Raw genomic sequence first — 23780 nt, 5'->3', positions numbered from 1 at the left:
AACTAATGGACAAACAAAAACTAGAACCTTGTAGTATGTAGTACAAGTTGTGTAGCTATGAAGAAACCTCCTGTGAAGGGATTTCAGCCACGCATCCTTTGGGTCCAGTTATTCGGCAAATGTGCCTGGGGTTTGTAGGAGGGGGACTTTTCTGCATCTGTATTCAAAACTAATTGTGTATACAGACAGTCAAATACATGCTTGTCTGAAATATAAAATGTTTATTTAATTATTCATTAATTGTGGTTTTTATATTGTACACTTGTTTATCCACTAGGAGTAGGTGATAAAAGCACAGAAATGCAAGAATTTAGAACAAACTATTTGGAACCACTTGAAATAAATTGTTAAGAAAATACACAGTGTGACTGTTAAGGACAATTGATTTCAAACCTGTTTAATTATCATCTTTGAGAGGGTAAGTGATCTAGTAGCTGAAGGGGTGGTGGAGTATGATTGTATCATGACCTCAGAAGAGTTTTTGATCTTGGGATGAACTAAGAAAATATGCAGCAAGTTTGGAAGGCATTTCAGGTACAGTTTTTGATGTTTTCCCCTGGCTCATTCCTGTTAAGTATTTTCATTGATGAATTGCATGATTAGTAGGTGGTGAGACCTAGAAAATAAGTAGATAAGGCTGTGCTGGGGAAAGTGATAAATGCTTTGGAAAATGGTATTGGAATTGGAAATGTTCTTGACAAAATGGGGGAAAATAAGTCCTGAAGTTAGCAAGATGAAATCCAGCAAAGGCAAGTTCAGAGCGGGATATACCTCTAGTGCTGTTACGTGATCACCTTAATTTGGTGTAAATGCTCGCTGATGTTGGAAGAGTTGGTCCTGAACTCCACTGCCTATTTTCGAAGGGTTGATGATTTGCAGCTGCATGTTCAGATGGGTAAGGAAACTGAAACCCAGATTTACGCTGAATTAACCTGGCCACGTAGCTCTGATTTTTAGGAGGGAGAAATGAGATGAAATTACATGTTTAGAAGAAATTATAGTGTATTTCTGATGTTTTGGGAAGATCAGTTTGTTAGAGTTGCTCATCTAGGGAATTTTCTTTCCCATATCTATCTACATCTTCTTCTGTGTTGTGCTGTGTTCTATTGTATGATACTTTTACTGGGATATTTTCAGTGGTCTGTGGGTCAGAATAAAGTATGGAGAGCTAAGCCTGGATACTCAAACTTTCAGCAGTTCAAAACTGAAAAACGTTCATATTTCTTTCTATGAAATGTAGCATCAGTTAAGGATGCCAAACAGGAGCTGCTGTTCCTACCATTTAAGTTAATGGCACTGTGTTATGTGGGGGTGGTTGTAGTTATTCAGCTTTATTTTTGTCTTTTCCTCTCATTATGTATTTAGCAGCAAAAGCTAACTTTTTTGATGTATTGGATTTCAGGAAGAAAAACCTTGTTAAATTTATGTCATTTGAGTTTAATTACATGGAAGCCCTCAGAGATGATTATATTAATTTACTAAATCCTAACTTCTTGCTTGCAGCTGCTTTGTTATGTACCCTGTACCGTGGTACACAGAGTGCTAATACGTAGCAGATTTCTTCCATTGTGCTGTTTCTTTAATATTGCTTTTTTGGTATGAGGATTAAAATGAAATAATGAAACAGAATGTGCTGTTGCCTGTTTGCTTCCTTCCAGCTGCTAACCCATGAGGTCCTAGTGACTCGGCTGTCTTTGAAAAGGAGAGATTATTTCCTTTACAGTGTTTTGTCAGTGCTGTGTCAGGTTCCTTTGAAGAGCACTGCTAAAGGCACGGCACAGCCTTACGTACGCAAGCATTAGAAACTACAGCTGATGAGTGTGTGGGCCTTAAGCCCTTCCACTTTGGGCTGGGGCATTTGTTATGTGAAAACACAAATCGAGCTCTGGTGCTAGCAGGAGAATCCTACTTGTGTGGGAAGTATTTGACTTCAGGAAGTGTTCATCTTTCCTTAAGGTCCTCCTGTTACTTCAGTATCTCAGGCATGGTTGGCTTTTAATTCTCTTTGATTTTGGAGCATAAAACTTGGCTGTATGCAGTTGTGGGTATATGCAGTTTTGTAGCACTTGCATTTTTTTGTTTGCTTTGAAGGAAACTTTGAAAGAGCAAACTCCAAAGAAGTCTTAGGTTTTTCTGGGAGGATTTTATGAAATGCATTGGTATAACTAATACAGTTTGAGAGAAGTGTGGACATGGTTCTTCTGATGTGCAAGAGTTGAATGATTTAAATAGTGGTATTGGAATGGGTAAATGTATTAGTTTCACTGAGCATTTGCTAGGTGGGCAGCTCTGAAGGTGGAGCAATAGGATTGCTTCTGGATTTGTAGAGCTTTTGGCTTATTGGGTGGCTGGTTTTCCAGGATCGTTGCCTTCCTGGGAGAATCAGTCATCAATGGTAATTTTTTTTCACATGAGATTTCTTGGGTTGAACGCTACTGATGTTTTCTGAGGAGCATGTTTCAGTGGAGAATTCCTGACTAATTATAAGTTTATTCCTTTCTTGGGGGGGGTCCTGCTTCATCTCCCTTCCACCTGCCCCAATTCAAATCCCCTTGCCCTCCCACCCCCCAACAGCATTGCAGACAGATCAGTAGTTTATGGGCATTTTGATAAGAAACGTTTACAAACAGCAGCTGGAAATCAGAACTGGTAAACCTGGATGGAGTTGGGAGACTAACAATGAGTGTTTCTTGCTTTTCTGCCATATTTTTTTTCTGCTTGTTTAAACACAAAAGAAGTGTGCTTCTTGTTTAGATTGGAAAGGTGCACACTGCAAAATCATTTGAATTATGTTTTAACAGGAATTGACTCTAAATATGTTTTCTCTACAGTTTTGCCGCCTTCTTCTACAGTATGCCACTGTGCAGGCCACTTTTCATGTTCATGATGCTATAGCATCACTGTGACCATGACAGCAGCTACTTACCTATTTTAATATTTCATGTAAAGGGTATCGTGTTACCTAATTGTGATACAAATATTTCTTTAATATCTCATTTCACGTTCTTATTCATGCTCTTATATCCTTGGCTTGTGATGCTGTAGGTGTTCTTCTTTTTGACTTTCTCTCATAACCTACAGGCAAAGACAGATGAAATTTTAGAGCCTCAAGTAAGAGATGTGCATTATGGTCAGATCAGACTACTCAGGGAATCAGCTCTGCTGCTGATTTGCCATATTGTTGTACACTAGGTTCTCTGTGCCTAGTAAAAGGAGGATAAATATTTATCATGCACATTCTAAAGCAGTGCTGTGAATCACTGTTTATGAAATGTTTTTGGGCCTTTACATGCAAGGCGCTATGTAAGTGCTCTTAGCGATAGTAATACTAATTTGATTCCTTCCTGCTCTTCTGGGTGACTGAGTATTTGAGCCTTTGGTAGCTCTGGATATAATTGTACTCTGAATCTTCTAGAATATTGCTATTTGTAGTAATCGCATCATAACTCATTAGCATTTCTTCTTGAGAAATCTGCATATGATACATGTTTGGCTCTGTTTTCCCAAAATAAGACTGGTTGAACCTATTCCAAATTCTAATGTGAAGTGAATGGGTTTTGAAAACTGTAAGTGCTAAGGGAGTATTTGGAAGGAGGAAGTATTTCTGAGAGAGAAATTTCCACAAAGTGGAAGCTCAGTTGTACTTTATCCTTCTATACTCTCATTTTATCCCCATTTGCCCAAGACTTGTTCATATTAAATTCTCTCTCCGAGGAAGATTCTTGCTGACTTTAGTTGATAGTGAATTGTGCTTCCCCCCCATTCTGTAATAAAATATTTTGGTAAAAGATTAAGAAATGAAGCTACAGGTAGAAGAAACCTGTTCAGATGATGTTTTTCATGTTGTTTTTCTTGCAGTGTTGTGACAATATGTCACTCAGGTACATTGAAACTGTATGGGGAAAAGGCTCAAATTCAAAGTTTGGCTATAAGGTTTAATGGAATTATTATCTTGGTGATATTTTCTTTAGGTTGCCAGTCAATTTTTTTTTTTTTCCCTGAAAGCAAGTTAATCAGTAGTCTTTGGAAACTGAAGAATTCTCTTCATGTGAAGTGGTTTCTCTGGCATGCTGGTGGGTAGAGAGAAGGAAGTCTGCGATGCAACTGCTGCAGCATGGAAAAAGGATTATAATTTAAGTGGCTGACAGGTATACAAGTAATTAAATGATTTTGAGAGGAATTGCACACCATAGGCTGAAGGAGGTAATTTTAAAGGGGAGAATGAAGACTAACATGCACAGTTTGGTTGTTTAGTCTTTCGTTCATTGTGTGATCTTGAATGCTGTCATTACTCATTTGTTCTAATATCTTTTAGAACACCCACTTAAATTAGCTATGCTCAGCCTATCTAAATAAAATCAGTACTTTTTTTTTTTGAATTTGTTTTCTAATCACAGTATGGGTCCCTTACCCAACGCTTTTGATTTCCAGTTGGATTAATAAAATTGCTCTTTTCTGAAGATGCATGTTGTAAACCCAAATTTTCAATAATAGGCCTTAATTAAATTACCAAATAGCTATTTGAATGCTTTGCATTCAGAGTTATTGTCAAGTCCACTTCAGTGCTGCTTCTTTTAATGACTTAATTAGAATGAACAATAGGAACTAGGGAAATGGAATAGGGATTGAATATATGCATACAGGCTACAATTATTACCTTTAGTCCCAATACAAAGCCCAAACAAACTTATTTTGTGCAGGGAATTAATTTGGAAGAGTAGTTTCTGCCTGGTTGAGTCCTAGTTTTATAGGTGTGATTTGCACGTGATCAGTAATAAACATCTTCCTTTTGAGTGCTATAGCTTTTTTAAACTTGGACAAAAATATTCTTGCCATTCCAAGTAATTTACTTGACAGTGCTGACCTGTATAGAAAGCTACATCATGTCTTTATTTCAGTGATGCTGTTTTGTAGAAGGTTTTAAGATGGCATATGGTACTGAAATTCTGGAAATTGTTGTCCTTCCAGAAGCTAAAATTTTTGAGATTACTATCCAGAGTTGAGGTTTTTGTAACTGCCTGAAAAGTGTAGAGGTGTTGCCCCAATGATGTTCTTTAGTTTGCAGTCGGACATTTGAGCAAGTGGCTTATTTTAAAGGAAAAACTGGGTGTTTAAGGGGTAAAAGGAAAAATCTTGAATTAGAATCCCATCTTACAAGTGAAGTGGGCTGCAGTTTCCAGGGAGGAAGAGTTTAAGGGTTACCTGTTGCTCATGGGCAGAATTGGGGCTGAAGCTAATGGGAGTCTGTGTGGTGCTTTGCCAGTGGTCTTGGCAGTCCCCTGACCAAACGTTTAAAGGCAAGAGAAGTTCAGCCTACCTTCAGCTTTGCATGTTCTTGGAGTTAGTAAGGGTCGAAAATAAGCTGTTCACTGGAAGGTTGCATGCCTGATAATTCAGGATTAGAGGGAAGGCCCAAACTCTCTCTCTGTAGATGATAGCCCAGCCACTGGGTGATTATTTCAGGTGTCCCTTGAACAGGTGAGTCAGAATTGAAGGGGCTTTCCTCAGCTTATCTCTGAAACTTGTAGATCCACTGTCTCTGTGGCAGAATTAATGGCTTCTTAGGAACATGAGATGGATAAAGATTCATTTGTGATGGCTGTAATTTATTTTTTGTAGATGGGTTGAAGATGTTATGTTTTGTATAAGAATCACATACAAGTGAGGTGCCATAAATAGTCAAGAGTGAACTCACCTTTCTTAAGTTCCAATATGGACTAGCAGTCTTGTAATAAATTAAAAAAAAAAATTAAGCTTTTATTCACATCCTTTCCAGCTTTTTAGTGCATAAGAAGAATGAAACAGAATTCAGGTGCCACTTTAGCTAAACTAGTAGGTAATAATATTACATTTAAAGAAAACAATCTTAAATGCTGAATTTTACATGTTTCTTTTACATTGAAACAGGTTTGTGTTCTGGACTTTAAGCTTGTGTCTGATCTCTTAGAATGTAATTAATGTCTTCATGAAAACTCTCATGGCTTGCTTTTTTTGTGGTAAAGGTTGGAAATGGTATGCTCAGTCTATCAAGGTAGATTTGTGCTACTGAATGGAAATTTCCAAATAAGTATTAGACCAATTTATCAGGAAATCTATTTAAAGAAGAAATAAGAAAAAAAAGCCAGTTGTCACTGGAGGACTTCATAACTGAAGGCACATATCCAAAAGTATTATAATTATTCATGTAGAAGGTAGGCTTCTGGGAAATCACTTGGTTCTTTTTCACTGACCCTCTCCTTTTCTCAGTCTGTGACCTTTTACTTCTGCCCTTCACATGTCACTTGCCCATATTATGGGCCATTGTAGTTCTCATGGCAGCCAGATACTGCCAGACAGTAGATACACAATTCACAGTACAGGAGTAGGTTGTGGGGAGCTTCCTCCTGCCCCTGCTTGGCGCACTGCAGTGTTCTTCAGATCCTGCCATTTCCTGGCTTGGTCACTAAAAAATACCTCTGAGGGTAGCTTGGCTTTTTGAAAAATTATTAGTGAGTTAAACTGGAACTAGAGTTGATATGAGGAAGAAGATGAGGACAGGGAGGGGTGTTAAAGAGGTGGGGGAGCTACAAGTCCTTCTGGTTGAGGCTTCATGTTAAATTGCTGCATTAATAATATTACCTGATATTGTCCAGTGCTAGTCTCCAGGTCTTTTTTAACTATTTTCCTGGAACATTTTTGTTTGGGCTGAACCTTGGTGCTCCAGAAATGTCTATTTTCACAATTATATACCATTGTGTTTGAACCTGGCTGGCTGTCTTGTCTGGAGAAAGCTGTTACAGTTGCTGTGACCTCAGGCGTGGGATATTATGGAAAAGAAATTTCATTCTGACTGCAGAACAGCTTCCTCTGTTATCTCGTGGGGAAAAAAAAATGTTACAGCTGCTTTTCTAGGCAGAAGTCCAATTTAACTTCAATTCATCCCCTCTATATATGTCAGGTATTGCTAAATTATAATATAGAAATCGACCTAGAGTTGCTTTAATATATTTATATAAGATGCCCTTTAAAATTTAGTTTACGGTATTGATATAATTAAAAACCTTCTGTTTTTAATAAAATAATAAATAAATAACTATTAAAAAACCAACCAGACAGGACAAATGCCAGAACCTGACTTTGATCAAGGTGATGAGTTTTTTGGTATTCTGTGATTTCCTCAGAGCTGCATCTACATGGGTTGGAAATAAGAAATAAATTTCTGGCCCTTGGAAATGATTTTCTGCACGTTAGCCAAGCATGCTTACTGTTTTTTGGGATCTGACGTGGCAAATGAACCTGCCCCTTTTAGTTAAGTTTTGGGGCTGTGGATGGAATTTAGGTCACTGTCTAAGTATGTTGAGGTAGACACCCAACTCTCGGCATTGGGGGTGGCTTGAGTGTTTTATATATTTCATTGTTCATTATTTAAATAAATACATACGTATGTTGAAATGCCAAGAAATTATTTTCTGTTTTAAAAGCACATATTGTTTCTTTTAGCCTATTGCAACAACTCCACCACATCGTGGCTGGAGCGAAGAATCATTAAGCCGCAGCAGTAGCGAAACCCAGGCATCAGTTACCAGTGGGATCTCCCTAGGAGAAGCAATACGTCAGAAAACTGCCACTAATCGGGTATTTGTACTATGCTTTGTTTTGCTTGTGGTTGCAGGTTAATTATGTGATTGAAAATAATACAAAGTGCTCTATCTGTGTAATTTAGATCGCCACCATCCTTGCCCTGTAAAGGTCTGCGTTTCTCTGTCTTGGAACAGCAGACAAACAGGACTGTTGTGAACTCTGACAAGTCATTTAGTCCTGATCCAAGTGCTACAAAGCTTTCTGACATCTGTCATTCAAAGCAGAATCCTCAGTAGTTAAATGATTTTTAATTTTTTTTTTTTCTCCCCCTTCCCCTCCTTTCTGTTTTCTGGTTATAAACCTAGTATATTTTCTAATGTAATGTTTTCTTCTTTGCAACAGTATCTTTGATCTGTATTCAGGTTGTAATTTGCTATAATCGTGGTCCTGCTACTGCCTCTTAAAATGACACAGCTGTCTACCTCAAAATAACTGATTTACATGTTAGTACAGAGCCATGCTTCAGTTCATGTGAAATCTGACTACTTTTAGACCTTAGTTTTAATGAAGCGTTCCATATGTGATTAAGGAAAACTGTATTCACATTGTGATACAGTCATAGTAGTTCTATCTGATGGATATGCTGCCAAATATTTAATTACTCTGAGAACTGCGTAAGATCACAGGTGTTTTGAAAAGACTGAGTTGATAAAAAATTTTATTTCCAAATGATTATAAGAATCTTGTGCAAAAATTATAGTTCATATAGCAAAATTCTGATGTGGACGAGGAGCTTGCAGCTGTTGAGTAGGGATAGTGCTGTACTTCTACCAATTCAGTGGGACACTTTCAATTACGTATATGTTAATATAAGCAAGAAAGTTATATATACTGATGATAATGGTTTGCCTTATAAATGATTGATATTCTTAATTCTCTGCACTGAAGACTGGTCTGTGCCTTTTCTGTAATTAAAATTTGTCTCTTTAATTACTTCCCCAGTAATCCCAATGCAAATTCTTCAATGAATTATGTGAACTAAAGATGCTTCTTTCCATTTGAACATTAACTGAAAGTCTTTTTCTTAAAATATGCCAAAGAATTGGCTAGGGTTGTCAGGCATTGTCTGTGTGAACTCAGAATTTCTGTAACTAGAAACTTTCGTTAAAGACAAATTAGAAACTGTTCTGCTTCTTAATCCCCAGTTGTACAATGCAAACTATCTTTACTACGCAGTGTCAGGAACTGTATTGGCCCAGCATCCTACTGAAGCATTTGTCATTATCAAGATTTTTCTTTCCAAGTGAGATATTTCATTCTGGTTTGGAAAAAGTCTTCTGCAGTGGCAGGATTTGGAGATGGAGCTCAGTTTCAGACAAGTGATGGAAGGCTGGTGATCAGAGAGAGAGATGACAGCTTAGGCAGTAGTGAGAACTGACTGTGGACTTGAGCAGTTCATAGTGCATCATAATTCCTTTACATTAAAACCTGAGTATTTGTATAGGAAATGCAATTTAGAAGCAATAATTCCATTGTTTCACAACTTAGTCTTTATTTCCTTTGGATATATGTCTTAAAACTTTCTTGATGCTTGAGCACTTCTTTTCTTCCCACCTGTTCTTAGGAAATCGAGTCATGGTATCAACTTCCAGCAGAAGTGGATGCCAGCCATTTAACTGCTGCCTCGGAGACAAAGCTTGGCCTGACTTGCAATAGAAATGACCTGACGGAGTTCCCTACGCTGGAGGAAGGACTGTTGCCTTCAGCAGAAGGATCTAGAAGGCAGTCTCCTGGACATACAGCACATGGCTTACTGCTGGGTATGTTCAAAGATGCCTTTTGTTTAACTGCTAAACACTTAGGATTTCACTTTTCCTTTTAAATCAGTCCCTAACCTGGATTTGACTTCTTTTAGTGAGAACTGGTGTTTACAAAATACATTCTGTGTAATTTTATCATCAAAGCCTGTCTTCAAAATGAGGGAGAGGGTTTGTATACCTTCCCTGGATCTTTTAACAGGTGAACTGATTATCTTTGGTCTCAGGTAAAGCTATAGTCTTGTCTTCTTAATAGTGAATTAATTAGAATTAATAGTAAACCTGAGTAAAGTTAGAAATTTTTGGGGTTCTCTCAAGGTGAAGTGATAGTTCTCTGTGTCCTCAAAATCTGTATTAATTTGTTAGTCAAAAATCTTTGTTAATTTCAAAATAGTAAAGTAGATATAATTGTATTGATAACATGAAAAACTGTTTGGTGGGAGTGTGTGCATACTTGTGCCCCTTCCTTATATATTCAAACTACGGTGTGCTGCATCTGTGTTTCACTGCTTCTTATAGGATTTCTTTACAGACAAAGTAATCTCCAAATACAGTTTTAAAAATTTTTCAATATCCCTTTACAAAGGTATGTTGTAAGTATTACTGCTCTTTAATTAATCACTATATGTATTTCTTTTCAGATAAGAGGAAAAACTGAGAAATTATAGGCAGAAGTACTGTACTGCTGCTAGACTTAACCCAAACTATCTAGATAAAGGGATTTGCTTATGTAGGAAGTTAGCATAACAAAGACTACATGGAAGGGGAAGGTGGTAATTATTTACAAAATGTCTAAGTTGATGTTTACCCACTTTCACTGTTGCACTCACAAGCACCAGCTCTTCCCTCCGCCCCCCAAGTGGTTTAGCTTGCTGTAACACCGTGGCCTGTGCATACTAGCTATCAAGACCTGGGGTGGTGCTTTGCTGTAGTCCGCTGTCCTGTTGGGCTAACAGAAAAAGGGGGTGTGCCTATGAAATGCAGCAACCTTATCCTCCCATTGTCAGAGCACAGGACCTTCTGCTAATGAGTCCTCTGTTCTGGTGCTTAAACACAAGTTTATACACACTTTCTTTCTTCATTCACATCAATATTTATATCTTTGTGACAAGTCCTTACGTTTCTCTCTGGGTTTGGACAATACCCATATTGGAATGTACTACATTAATATGGATATCTATTCTTTCCAATATATTGGTCATCTGGGCCTCAGAATGCTTTTTCAATTGGTGTGGTATCTTCAGTATTGTTGATAGTGCTAAGATGTGAAAACCTGTGTGCAATGTGTTGATGTATTTATAAGTGTTATTTCAAATTGCATTGTTAATGATAAAAAAAAAACCCTCTTGGGTGTTAAAAATCTAATTGTAATACAGCTGTGAGTATCCTTTAAGAACAATACACAGGTGGTGAATAGGGTTTCTGCATCACTTAATCATAATAGCTTTGGTTTTCTAACATAATATGGAGTTTTCTGACTTGGTGTTTCCTTGTACTTCAGCTTCTTGTTCTATTTATCGTGATTCATCAATAAATTTGTTCCAGCCATATTAACCCCAGTGTAGCATTCTTCCACATTATATAATTCTGATTAGCTAATGCATGATATGGCTGGATGCTATATATGTTTCATTCTGGATATATACAAGAAGGACATTACTGTTTTTTCCACATGGGGTTCAGTCTTCTGATGTCATCCCACCAGCCTGAATACAGGGAAAGAACATGCATGCAGCTGTTTCCAGTATCATAGGTGAGAGAAACATTAACTGCTAATTAGTACTTGCATGCAAGTAGTTGTTGCTGCATTCAAGTACAGCATTCTTCAGGCTGTATTCATGTAGGACAGATAAATTTGCTATAACTCCATTTTTCATAACACATTTTTAGCTCTATTAATACACCATTAGTGATACATCAAGCTCTCACTTTAGGTATCCAAAGCGACTGATGGATTATTTTCGGTAATGCTCGTGGGGATTGTGCATCTATTATTTGGCAGTCATCTTTATTTTTTGATGTAAAAGATCCTGGTTTTTATTTCTCCTAATACACGGTTGTATTCTGTTCTATGCCTGGAATTTACACCAATCTAGACACTCGGTTTTTGGTGTTCTCTCTGCCCCACCTTCTCCCTGCCGCGCCCATGGCTGTTCAGATTATTTATATTTTTGTGGCAATAAACCACTACTTATAGTGTTTAATATTCTATTAGTAGTCCTTATTGCTACCACTTGCATTTGGGTGCAATTTATATTACTGCCAGTAATATTTTCCAGTTTTAACACCTCTACTTTAGAAAAGCTAAGTGTTTCTATTGCTTCCTTTCACATCTAATCATCACAGTTTAGTTCAAGATTGGTTTGAGAAGTTCCAAGATTTAGTATTTCACCTTTATCTGTTCTTGGTTGCATTAATTTTTCATCCATGTGGAGTCAGAGTATTCTGGTTGTATAATTTTTAGTCCACTGGTAGTAGTACGTCTCTGAAAAAGAAAACTTATCTTTATAATGCAGCATTATTCTCTGCATCTTAAGACACAAACCATATTGCTGATTCATTGTAAAAATTTCTAATAATCATCAAAATGGTGGAAATGGAGACGCTTACTTTTTTCAGTTGTTGCTGTTAATTGTCCCCCATAAAATAAACTTGTTTCTCTTGGAAATAAAGCCAACTTTTGTCAGATCCATTTTTCTCTATTACCTTTATTTGCTCATATTTTCCTCTTGCTTTTTAACTTAAAGGTTCAGCTATGGCAATTAATCTGTAAAGAATTACATCTTTCCCTTTTTGTATGTGTGCATTTAATGAAACCAAAACCAGCAAAAGCACAACTAAGCAATGTATAATTAATAATACTCATATGGCTGAAGTGGTTTACTTTCTCTTCTGTGCTATCTATAGAAGACAAAACTAGCCAAGACTGTTATCAACAGCTGTTTTAGTTACCCAAGCTAGAACACTTTCCTTGCTTGCCTTAGTTGCATTATTTCTGTTTATTGCATTTCTGCTTCCTTACACATCCAAGTTACTATGCTAAACAACTGTTCACCAGACCCAAAGACATGATTCTTATCCATTTGTTCCACTCTGAAGTTAGCAGTTGTTGCATTTAGGCATAGATTTCTATTTTATTTTCAAGTCTTAAATGCTAGTTCTAACATTAAATTTGATCATGCGCTGTATGTTAACTTCTGACTTTCAAAGTTAGCTCTGTCTCAGTTTCAGTTGAATTATTAATTTTTCTGTGCAGACCATTGTGTAAGTATACTGTAACTTACTGTTATGTTATCTGTTAACTTCTTACCTGCTGATAACTCTTGTTTTTCTTTTTTCTTCACTTTTATGATGCGCCACGTAGACTCCTTTTGTGCATATACTTGCATACACTTCCTTGGAAACACATAATTTAAAAATGCTGTTACTAAGCCTTAAGTGTTTCTTTTTGTATTGATATCCCTCAGCGGATCACTGCAAAATCAAGTGTTATGCTGCCCATTAGGTTATTGTATTTGTGACTTGCTTTTCTAGGATGCAACTGGAATTCCTGAATGAAGGTGCTTCTAAAGCTGCTTTCACTGCACCATTGTGCTAGGTTTTTTTTCACAAACAAACAAAATTATTACAGGCAAATAACATGATTGCTTGTGATGTTTCAAAATAAACCCGTGTTGCTTCCAGTTAACTGCAAGTTCAACTTAGAGTTTGCCATTCCTTGGCAATTCCTTGCCATTCCTGCTTGTGTAATCTTACTTGTATGTAGGTTGCTTTTTGGGTTTTTGTTTGTTCTGAAGTTAACAACTGCTTAAGGGGATGGAGTTGAAATTGCCTTAGGAATAGCCTGGTAGACACTCATGACGACTCCTGAGGGTTTGATGAGTTCGGCTGTTATTACAATGTGCAGCTTTTGCTCATTTTCATCAGTTTTTGTGGTTATTTGGATAATGCTTTGATCTATCCTTTGTGAAGGAGCCTCTAAGGGGAGAGAGAACATCTCTGGTGCATCTGGATCCAGAGGTTCTGGTTCATACTGAACACCTCTGAGGCCCAAGGCTCAATGCCTTCCACTGTAGGTCTTGCACTGATGGCTGCAACTCTCCCTTGTGTCTCCTGTTACACTTTCTTCAAAGATTGAATTTGGTTTTGCTAACTTGGATTATCTGGTTCAAAAAATTGCTGTTTCTCTGCTTGAACCTCTTGTTTTACTTGTTCAGGGGTTTTCTCGTATATGGTTCTCTGTTAACTTTATGGTGGTGAATATACATAGATTTCCATAAAGAAAAACAAGGCAGAAGATGACTTCTATCTGTTAAGGCAGAATCTGGGATGAGGTTAGCTTTGGTAGAGGTAATACATCTGCTGAAGGAACTTTAAAAATCCTGTGTGTCATACAAAAGCATTAAAGGAAAGACTAGCACTTTTTACAGTAATTCAGAGTTAATATATTGCTTTTAGTCTACACTGAACACTAAGCCCTGTCCCTTGCCGCCCTTAAGGCTGTCCCGTCCCGTCCCCCCCCGCCTTTTTTTTTTTTTTTTTTTTTTAAAGACTGTGTTAGGAAGTTGAAGTGAGGTTCTATTCTAGCGTAACAACACAGGCAGACAAGCTTGGTATGGCTGAATTAATTGCTGGCTGCTGTGGATTTGGAATTGCTTCTATTCTGAGATGTTTTTGAAGAGATTTTTGCCTTTATGAAATAAAAAGCACCCTTGGTTATTTCATGTTTGGGCCTACAAACAGCTTTGTAATTAAAAGCCATGTGTGCATCACAGTGAGTTGCTGTCTGGCTAGAGTTGGTTAGTATTGAATAAAATCCCCTTTTTTGTTTTGCCATGTAGGAAATTGAGGTTTAAGATACATACTAGAAAGTGAAAGGACATGGTAGGTTAGGTATGCTTTGTCTTTGTAGGTTTGTTGTATTTAGTATATTTTTTAGCATTTTGTCCACATTATTGTCATTTGCAGAACTGGAAACCGTTTCATCAAGAAAAACTTCCTGATATTTGTCAAGGTTTGCCTTTTAAATACAACTGGAATTAAAGGGAAAGTATAAGGCTTTTTAATATGATACAAAGATGTAAGAATTCTCTATACTGCTGCTATTTTATTTGTTGCTCTCTAGAGAGTGTGCCAGTAGCTGCAGGCTTTTTTGTATATGCACTTAAATTTCCAGATATGGAAGGAGAGGTGAGAGGGGAGGGAGAAAGATAAGCTATAAAACTAATTTATTCCTTCTTCTCTTCAAAAGTGTTTTGAATTTCATTTGGGGGGGGGGGAATCACAATGACAGTTGTATTGAAATTGCTCCTGCTACATTGTGGAACAGATTGACAAAGCCAAGAAGGTTTTGTTTTTGTTTTGCCTTCCTTTTTTATCTTCCACAAATGGCAATTTGACTCTGGCATTCAGAATTGTCAGCAGGCTGTAAGATAAAGTAGCATGCCCAGCTTTGCTTGTTCAGTGAATTCAACTGTGAGGAAGCTTTTGACCTTCAGAGCGACAGCGGGAAGAATTACTGTTTTGACACAAGATACTCGAAGAGTGTTGTACTGACGTCACTTGCTGCTTTAAGCATCGAGCACCTGCTTCTCTGCCTGCAAAACCTAGGTTATGTCTGAGTGTAATGAGCCCCTAAATCATCGTAAGCATTTAGAATATGATAGCGATGATCTTTCTGCCTCCTGAAGAAAGTAAGTTACTGAAAACATTAGAGTTCATGTGCTGTAAGATTAGAAAACATTCAAAAAAAGCCAGAGGAGGTAGAACATGTGACATGGCTGGAGTTATATTTTATGTACATAAAAAAATAGTTTTGTAGCCCTGGTTAAATGTCATCTGTTGAACTTCATAAGGGTGCTTTTACAGGTCATCTCTGCAGGTTGCTGCAGGGGGCAAGCTGGAAGAGAGGGTTTCTATGGAGGATGGGGCTGCAGTGCATCTTGACTATTCTCTTTCCTTCTCTCTTTTTTTTTTTTTTTTTTTCCTCCTCCTGGGGGGGGTGGTTTCCCTTTCTTCCTTGGTCTTCTTTCCTGGCCTTGTCAGTCATCTGCTGCTGCAAGTCAGTGATCACCACCACAGTTCCTCCGACTTGAAACCTCTGGGGAAGGTAAGGTAGTGTCAGCCTAAGGCACATCTCTGCTACATGACAAAACCAGAACACGCTTTGGAGAAGCCAGGGGAGCAAGGCTGCCTGAAATGGAGGCTAGTGTGAGGGTACAGTTTTGCAGTATATTTAGTCAGCTAAAGTCTGCTGCTGAAAAGGAAGAGTCTGGCTTTTCCTTGTCCTGCATACTTGTTCCTCCTGCATCCCCTCTGCTAAACCCAGTATGTGAATCAGTGCAATCAGATCAGCTTGCTGTTCAGGTTGAAATGTAATGGTAGGATTGGAAGTGGAGATGGTTACATTTCAGTTGGATCGGAGTTCTCTTGCCTGGGGGGGGAACATATCTCTGGGCTGGGGTGGAGAAAGTGCGGTTCTCCCTTCTTGCTGAGGTATAGTCTTACTGCTTCAAGTGGAGATGGAGAACTCAGGGGCTCTTGTTCAGGAATACATGTAAAAAGCTGAGGACAGAGGGAAGAGAGAATTGAAGCAAGGATCCTTTGTGCTGTTTGAATAACTGTTGAAGCTATTAATGATCTATCTAAACTGCCTTGCACATTTTGTAGAGAGCCAGCTATCTTGTATCGTGTTGATGCACTCAGAAGTGTCTTATTTGTCACCTAGATTTGCATAGCTTCAGTGTTTTACATTGGATTCTTGTTATATATTATCCGAACTGAAATGCTTTTAATGACCAAATTTCTGTTCTTGCATACTTACATACAAATGTAATCAAGTCATCCTTAATCTTCTCTTTGATTATACTAAACAGATTTAGTTCCAGGAGGCTCTTGTGATGAGGCATGTTTCTTCAATCTTTCAGCTGTTTTCTCTGATCTTCCTGTGATATTTACAAAAACAGAGTTATGGTCATCAGAACCTGCAAATACCATTTCAATAGTAGTTTCAGTAGGAGGTTGGAAAGAATAGTCCTTGTTACTACTTATTCACTAATCTTCTTTTTTGATGTATGGAAAAATTGCGTGCCATTTTGGATACAGTATTGCACTGGCCTCCTATCGGTGATTTGTTTGTCATGACCCCCAAGTCCTCATCCGAGTTGTTGCTTTCCGAGGTAGTCCTTGACTCTGTTAGATTTGCCTGGGCACTTTGTTCCCACCAACGTATGGCTGGACTTCACTTATACTAAAACTTCTATGCTTTGCCATGCTGTGATGCCAGGTGACCCAGACTGCCCTGTTGTCAATGGTCTGTGCAGCGAGATATTTATTGCTTGGCAATCTGCCTCATCTGTGTGCCGTCTCTGTAAGAACTCGGGGATTTCTGAGTTTTCAAATAGGGCAGGGACAAGAACAGCTCTTGAAGGGGCTGACTAGATGCATATCCGTGCAGAGAGGACTTCCTGTTTATAATTCTGCTTGGAGAATGCTAAATCATTTTTTATCTGTTTGAGTGCTGGGTTGACTTTCTTAATACAAATGTTGAGTGGTACTTAAATTTTTGTTGATATATCTTTAAAATATTGATTTATCAGCCAAATGTTGTGACTTACGGGGGGGGGTGTGTATATATATGTGTATATGCACATTTATTTAATCAATACATGTGTAGTTGCACTGAAAAAAAACCTGTTTGCCAAGATCTATTTTTGACGGCATTTGACAGCTTTTTTTCAATTATTTTTGGTTCCCTCCCTCAGTCTTTTTCATTTCTTCATTTACAAAGACAGCACACCCAGTCTTTATTGTGCAGAAAACTTTTTTATTTAATTGCTCCTGACTTTCAGTTTAGCTTGAAAACACATTTTCATTCAAAGTGAAGAAGTTAAGCTGAAAATCAGGAAAGCTTATTTTCCTTTTCTATTGTATGAATAAAAATGAGATGCCACTTCTGAAAACATGAAGTGTATCATGATGTGAGATGATAAGTCTAATTCGATAACTGCAATTACTATTGCCTTTGTTCACTAATATCATTTTAAATGTAAAACAAGATTTGGGAGGAAAAAAGTACATCTAACACAGCTAAGATAGTTTAGATTCCAGCTTGCTTAATGTTTCTCAAAATATGTGTTTTTGCATCTTTAGCTTGGATACAGAATTGCATTAACTATGGTTAATCTTCTCAGTATTTTCAAGTATAACAACAAAAAATTGTTTGAATAAATGTACACTATAAACAGAATAAATGCATTGTACATATTGTCTGCTCCCAGTTAGTGATTGAGAATAACAAATCGAATGTGCAAGTTCTATTTGGTTCTAAGTCAGTATCAGCCACTGAAACCAAACCTCTTTGTTTTCTGTAAAGTACATTTTAAATAAATGCTAAGGAGATTACAGTGAATTAGATCAGTCTCCTGTTCCATGATTTTAAATCATGATTCAAATTGTGATTAAAATCACGTAAATACCAATCAGTCTGGTATTAGACCACAACCTTGGTTGTGCCCTATAATATAATGGTGCCTCAGGGCTCTGTTACATTATAAATGAGACATCCCTGACCTTGTTCCTTATTTCCTTGGCTCCTGCTCCCTCTATGCTGATGCTGCCATTTTCTCCTCGACTTTTTTTACACTTCCATGTGTGTTATAATTATCTTTTCATCCAGCTTTGTGCAGGTGCTCACCAGTCTACATTGGAGCCTCTTCTGAATGTCTCCTCGTGTCAAGTTGCTCAGGAATACCTATTAATAACTATTGCTTTAAGATACATATCCTTTCCTATAAACTTCCAAAAAAGCAGTTGGCTTTTCTTACTTTTGATTCATGTTTGGTATTGCAAATAGTTAAGATGAAAGTGAAATGGAGTGGTGACCAGTGCAATGTATTTATCTAATAAAGTAAGGGGGAGAGTTTAGCTTTAAAGAGGTACTGGGTGCTAGAAAAATAAAGACTCCCCACTGAAGTTGCTATAGCATGTTTGTGCCATCTGTACTACAGATGCTAAAGTATAAGTTTGGCTTTCTCTAGGAGGCATTAGGCTGGCCATGTGGTGGAGACAGCTGCTGAGATAGAAGGGAATCTTTGAAACTGTATAGCAATCATATTATTATTTTTGTAGCTGCTGAGGAGGTGGAACTAGAGGGCATCCAAATTTTGAGCCAGCTTTGCTGTATGATGTAGAATTATTTCTATCAATATAATTATGCTCTCACTACATAGTGTTCTAAAGTAATTAAAAAAAATGTTAATTGGAAGTATTAAATTAAAAATTAATCAGAAAAGTTGTCTTGTGGTTGGATACCACTCATCAGGTGATGTAATACAGGCTGTAGAAAGCCTCAGGATAAAGCTGACGTAATGTAAACTTGATTTTTTTGTAGGTAATGGTCATCTTATCTGATGTGATTATGCTTCTGTAAGTGATACAGAGTATAGCTTGTCTGAGATGGTTGAAAACTAATGAACCTAAATTAAATGAATGTGAGTTCTGGTTCTGAAGTCATACTCTTGATGACAAATAGCTTTTTGCTTATAAAAAAAAGCTTACTTATCAAATTATTGGAAGGAGGTTTTTTTGCATCCGTCAAACATGCATGTAGTCATTTACACTTATCAGATACCAGCTTAGTTGTTTTTATTCTTGTGGTATAAAACATTTCTGTTTGTTTTTGTAAGCAGCAAACTGAAAAAAGAAGTGCCAACTACCTCAAAGAACAAAGAAATATATGATGGAAACTTAAATTTATTGCTACAGTAGTAGATAGTGGTACTGGTATAATTGTGATGACTAAGTTTATTGCTTGTGTCTTGAAATCCTAAAGAAAAAAACCTATGCAGCCTTTTCTAGAATCAAAATTTATGGAAAAACGGAGACTGGGAAAGGCATCAGTGGGGATTCTTGGTTTTTAAAGATCTTGCCCTGTGGACACTCTCTGACGTGTACAGACTGCATGGAAATCACCAGGGGAGGTACTGCCTAGCGAGTGGAAAAGGATAGGGATGTGTGCAAAAAGAAGTTTAAGGATAGGAGTGTAAGTTAGAGATGTCAGTGTTGTGTAGCATTTTGAGATTGACAAGAAGAAACCTGAATTTGATATGTGATAAGAAAGCTGAATTTAATACATGAGGGAACATGCTTCAGCAGAGGATTTAAATGATGGGATTACATCATTTTCACTGCAGTTGGCATGTTTTTGAATTTTGAAGGCTGTATTTGTTGGCAGAGTAGTTTAAAGAGGGATTGCCTGGCAAACTTTTATTACTGTGTTACTGTTATTTTTAACAGATATTCAGGACAGTCAATTCTCTCCTTGTCTTCCACTGCTAATGTATTCAACACAAGGCCAAAGATTTTCAGATGAGACGCTTCTCCAGCAATCAGAAATGAATTTTATTCCCTTAAGGTAGGATAAAGTTACCTGGTGTCATGACAGAATGCAAACCTTTTTTTCCCAAGTGGCCATGAATTGTCCTACATCTAGTAATTAAATAATTACAGTTTTATGGTCACAGAAATAAGACAAAGGTGTGGTTTACTCTGTATTTGTTTTGTATAGAGAGAAGGCATTGTCAGAGTTGTAATCATCTTTTTATTTTGCCTTCAAAAGAGTTTGAACAAGGGAAAACCAGAAGAAGCCTCTTCTGAACTTGTCACCTTAATGTACCTGAAGAAGATGGGAAAATGAGGAACTCCACCCTCTCAGACATCTTTTTAGCTTTCCTAGACTCTGAAATATTTCAAACTTCATGAAATTTTGGGGACAAAAATCAAATACAGCTTGCATTTACAGTAGTAAATACATGCAGACATGTACATGTAATAATATTGTGTTTTGTATATACTGGAGTAATATGTGTTAATTTAAAATACATATTTTTATATGAAGTATGAATATATAAAGATAGGTATTTCAGTAAAAGTCTGTGCTCGTTTTTGCTGGGATAGAGTTAATTTTCTTCACAGTAGCTACTATGGGGCTATGTTTTGGATTTGTGCTGAGAACAGTGTTGATAATACAGGGATGTTTTCGTTATCGCTAAGCAGTGCTTACATAGAGTCAAGGTCTTTTCTGCACTGTGATGATACACTGTGACTTCACTTTGTGGATCAGAACTTGCTTCCATCAGAGCTGGTGATCTACTTGCATGGAGTAATATTGATTGTGGTTTGATGATCACTTTCATATAAAATAACTATTAATTCAAAATCCACAATAAAAATATTAGAAGCTTATAGGAATTTGTTGCTTGTGTTCATCTGAGATATGGCTTATTTTATGTCCTTTAAAGAAATAATTGATATAATGAAACTGAAGAAGGTGATTTATATTTAAAAAACCAAACAAAATCACATGCAAATTTATGTGTGTGTAAGCAACTCCTATATTTTAACTAATAAACATCCTGTTAGTAAAAAACACCTTAGTCCTAAATAGGTTGAAAAATATTGACAGTACTACTAAGTAGAAACTAATATTATTTTCAAACCTTTATTTTATAGGGTAGTAGGGCTTCTTGATATTGTTTGGACTTTCTTTACGTTTCTTCATATTTCGGCCTGTTCAGGGGATGTATTTATGTGTATGTTGGTAAACCCCAGTTATTTGTTTGAGTGACATTCTACTTCTGCCTCTTATATTGAAGCAGAGAATATGGATGTTGAAATAAAAAAATATGATCAGAAATTCACTTACTTTTCTTGCCTCTTATAGAGGAGTTCCTGATGTTTCTGGTGCGTCTGAGGAGCATTCAAAGCCTTCGCACATCCCTGAAGCTTGGTTATTGACAGACACAGACTCTGCACCCAGTGACTGCTTTGTTTTGTCCCAGCATCCTCTTCCATTCAGACATGTGGAACCTTGTGATGCCAGTTGTTTGTCTCAGCAAACCTCTTTTTCTGGACAACTACTTGTGAGCAAGGAGGCAAATGTAGACTGTAGAAATGGTACTAATGAGGAGGCATTGATTCCCCACACAAGTGGCAATTTAGCAAACTCCACTTCAAAGGTGATGCTAACCAAGGCAAATAGACTGAGCCAAATGAAAACTTCTCTTGCAAAGCAGACCTGCAGTATATCTGTAAAAGATGAACATTTCTCCTGTGACAGCAATGTACCAGCCACTGGTTTTGAGCTTTCAGAGAAGGAAAAAGGGTTACTGAGGCATGATGAGTTCTCGTCTTCAGAAAACTCCGCTTGTAAAACAGCACTGACTAAGAATTCAGAAAAAAGTGAAAGAGACATGCAAAAGGAGAAGGTAAAAATGGCTGAGAGTGAGTCAGAAGGGTGCATGAGGCAGCCAGAGAAGCTGGAAAAAGAAAAGAAGGTTCCTGAGCTTGATTTGTCTAATAATTTATCTGATGATTTGAGGAAAGACAGTTGTAAAAATTCAGATGCTCAAGATGTTTTTTCTGCAAAGACTTCTGAAACAGGCAAAAGAGCGTCGAAGGAACATGGAGTGCATTTAAATGGCTCTGAAAGCTTGAAGTTCGTGGCTGTTACTGAGGCACTCCAGGGACCTTTCCTAGATCATCAGCAGAAACAACTGTCTCCTGCAGTGAGATTTGAGAAAGAGGAGTTTATCCCTACCGTGACAAGTACCAGTGATTGTGCACCTAAACAGCTAGTTGTGACTGACGTGGAAGCTCCTTCTTCATGCAATGAGGATGCCCCAGTGGAAGTAGAACCTGGAGTAAGCAGGAGTGAATTAACTATTTCAGATTTTTCCATAGAAAGGGGACACAAAGTTACAGGTGTTTCCCCTTCCTTGAATCTTGTAGGTGATGGCTCATTCTCTGTACATATTGCTCATCCAAGCTATCAGTCTACTCCAGGGTTACTTCTAAAGAAAAATGTTAAGGCAGAAGAACTTGGTGTCACTGTGATTAAATCAGATATTCAGGCCTCTCCTTCATGCTTAAATGAAGAAACTTCAGGGAACTCATCTACCACTACACCTACATCTGTTGAGAAGCAGCATTCACTCCAATATGCTGAGAAAGAAAACAATGAACATTTTGAGTCCTTAAAATTGAAATATCCCTACACTGGAAGAATTCAGTCTCTCCCATCACTTAGTTTCATGGAGAAGGTAGGGGCTTGGAACGTGAGCCAGCCAGAGGAGGTATCTGATACAGGGACTTCATGTGACCCAGGCGGAGTTTCTCCTAGAAGGAAAGTCTACAGTGCAATTGCCAGTTCTTCAAACAATATTTTGTCAATACAAAAAAGCGGTAGAGACCCCAAAGATAATGTTGCTGCTTCCTTTAGAGAGACAGGTTCCCTGGGAAGTTTGTGTTTTCACAATAAAAACTTACTGCTTGTCCACCCTCTTACTAGATCTCAGTCTGACAATGTGGTAAATGTTTCCAGTAGGAATGTGTCTTTGGTTGAAGTTTTTCTGCCAGCAAACTCAACAGAGGCAGTGCAGCCTCTAGAAGAAAAAAGTAATGTTTTAGGGGTGCCTGAAAATAGTTCAGGAGGCTCCATGATACAAAAGTTTACAGCTGAGATTGTTTCTGGATCTAGCGGTGAAGATGCAGAAGGTAATAGTAAAGGACAAAGTTCACACCCAAATGTTTTCATTTCTGCTGAAGGAGTTGCTCAGCTCCTTAAAGAGGATGGAAACTCTCCAACTGATGACCAGAAGAATTGTGATGCTCTTGAAAATCAGCCTCACAACCTAAATATTCCTACTGGCCATGTCAGCATGGACAATTCTGGTGATATTTCCCCAGATAGTTTGAATCTTCCTGTTAGTTCTGCGGGAAGTAGCCAGGGGAGCTTGGGCTCTGCAGGGTGCCCTTCAGTGGTTTCCAGGTGCTTCTTCACCAGTGCAAAAGATAACTTCATCCCCACTGGAGCAACTACTTTGAAAACTCCAGAGAAAGAAGAGCTTAATATTGAAGAAAGAATCCCAGTAAGTTAGTTTCTAACAAAAATTGGTAACTCTTCTGTACCTTTTGCTTATGAAGAGATGAGAGTACACTTGGCTGTCATAGAGTGAGTAGGACAGAATTGTAGAAGGTATCACAGGAATGAGACACTAGCATGCTTATAGTTAGTTTCCAATATCCAGTCGTGTTGGGAACCTGTCATGTTCATCTTCTAGAATTACTAGCAAATATGTGTTTTATGTAAGCCTAAAAAGTCTTAGAGGACCCTTTAAAACTGATTCTAATTTAAACTCAGGTTTCAGAGTTATCCCCCCCCCTTTTTTTTTTCCCCACCGTTCTTTTAGGAGATTCTTGTAGGGTCTATATCACTACAGACTAAATGTCATGGTTTTACGCTGGTCTGTGCTACTGGTGAATTTCATCCATGATACTAGTTCAGCTTATCTTAAATACAGAGGTGGAAAAATAACTTTTAGGTAATGTTTAACATGGGCAAAG

The 23780-nt window shown here is 37.6% G+C and overlaps 1 protein-coding gene across 2 annotated transcripts in view; it reads left to right on the top strand.

Moving 5' to 3' along the window:
• The window catches only part of LOC104840084 (Alstrom syndrome protein 1-like), a 28819-nt gene extending 5899 nt beyond the window's left edge, over window positions 1–22920 (top strand). Inside the window, exons 2-5 of one of the 2 annotated variants that reach the window (XR_775219.1) lie at window positions 7480–7614; window positions 9185–9380; window positions 19674–19791; window positions 21100–22920. Coding sequence is in view for 1 of the 2 variants with exons in the window: in XM_010580788.1 (XP_010579090.1) it covers window positions 7480–7614; window positions 9185–9380; window positions 10246–10277 (363 nt within the window). In the remaining variant the exon portion in view is untranslated. Of the gene's footprint in view, window positions 1–7479; window positions 7615–9184; window positions 9381–10245; window positions 10328–19673; window positions 19792–21099 lie in introns of those variants that run through there. The other variant, XM_010580788.1, reaches the window with a different exon arrangement.
• Window positions 22921–23780: the final 860 nt, after the last annotated feature.

The sequence above is a fragment of the Haliaeetus leucocephalus genome, unplaced genomic scaffold (assembly GCF_000737465.1).
Source record: "Haliaeetus leucocephalus isolate CR32 unplaced genomic scaffold, Haliaeetus_leucocephalus-4.0 Scaffold741, whole genome shotgun sequence".
In the NCBI taxonomy this organism is placed as follows: Eukaryota; Metazoa; Chordata; class Aves; order Accipitriformes; family Accipitridae; genus Haliaeetus; species Haliaeetus leucocephalus.
The sequence above is the reverse complement of the archived record's forward strand: the minus strand, read 5'-3'. Positions and strand labels throughout refer to the sequence as shown.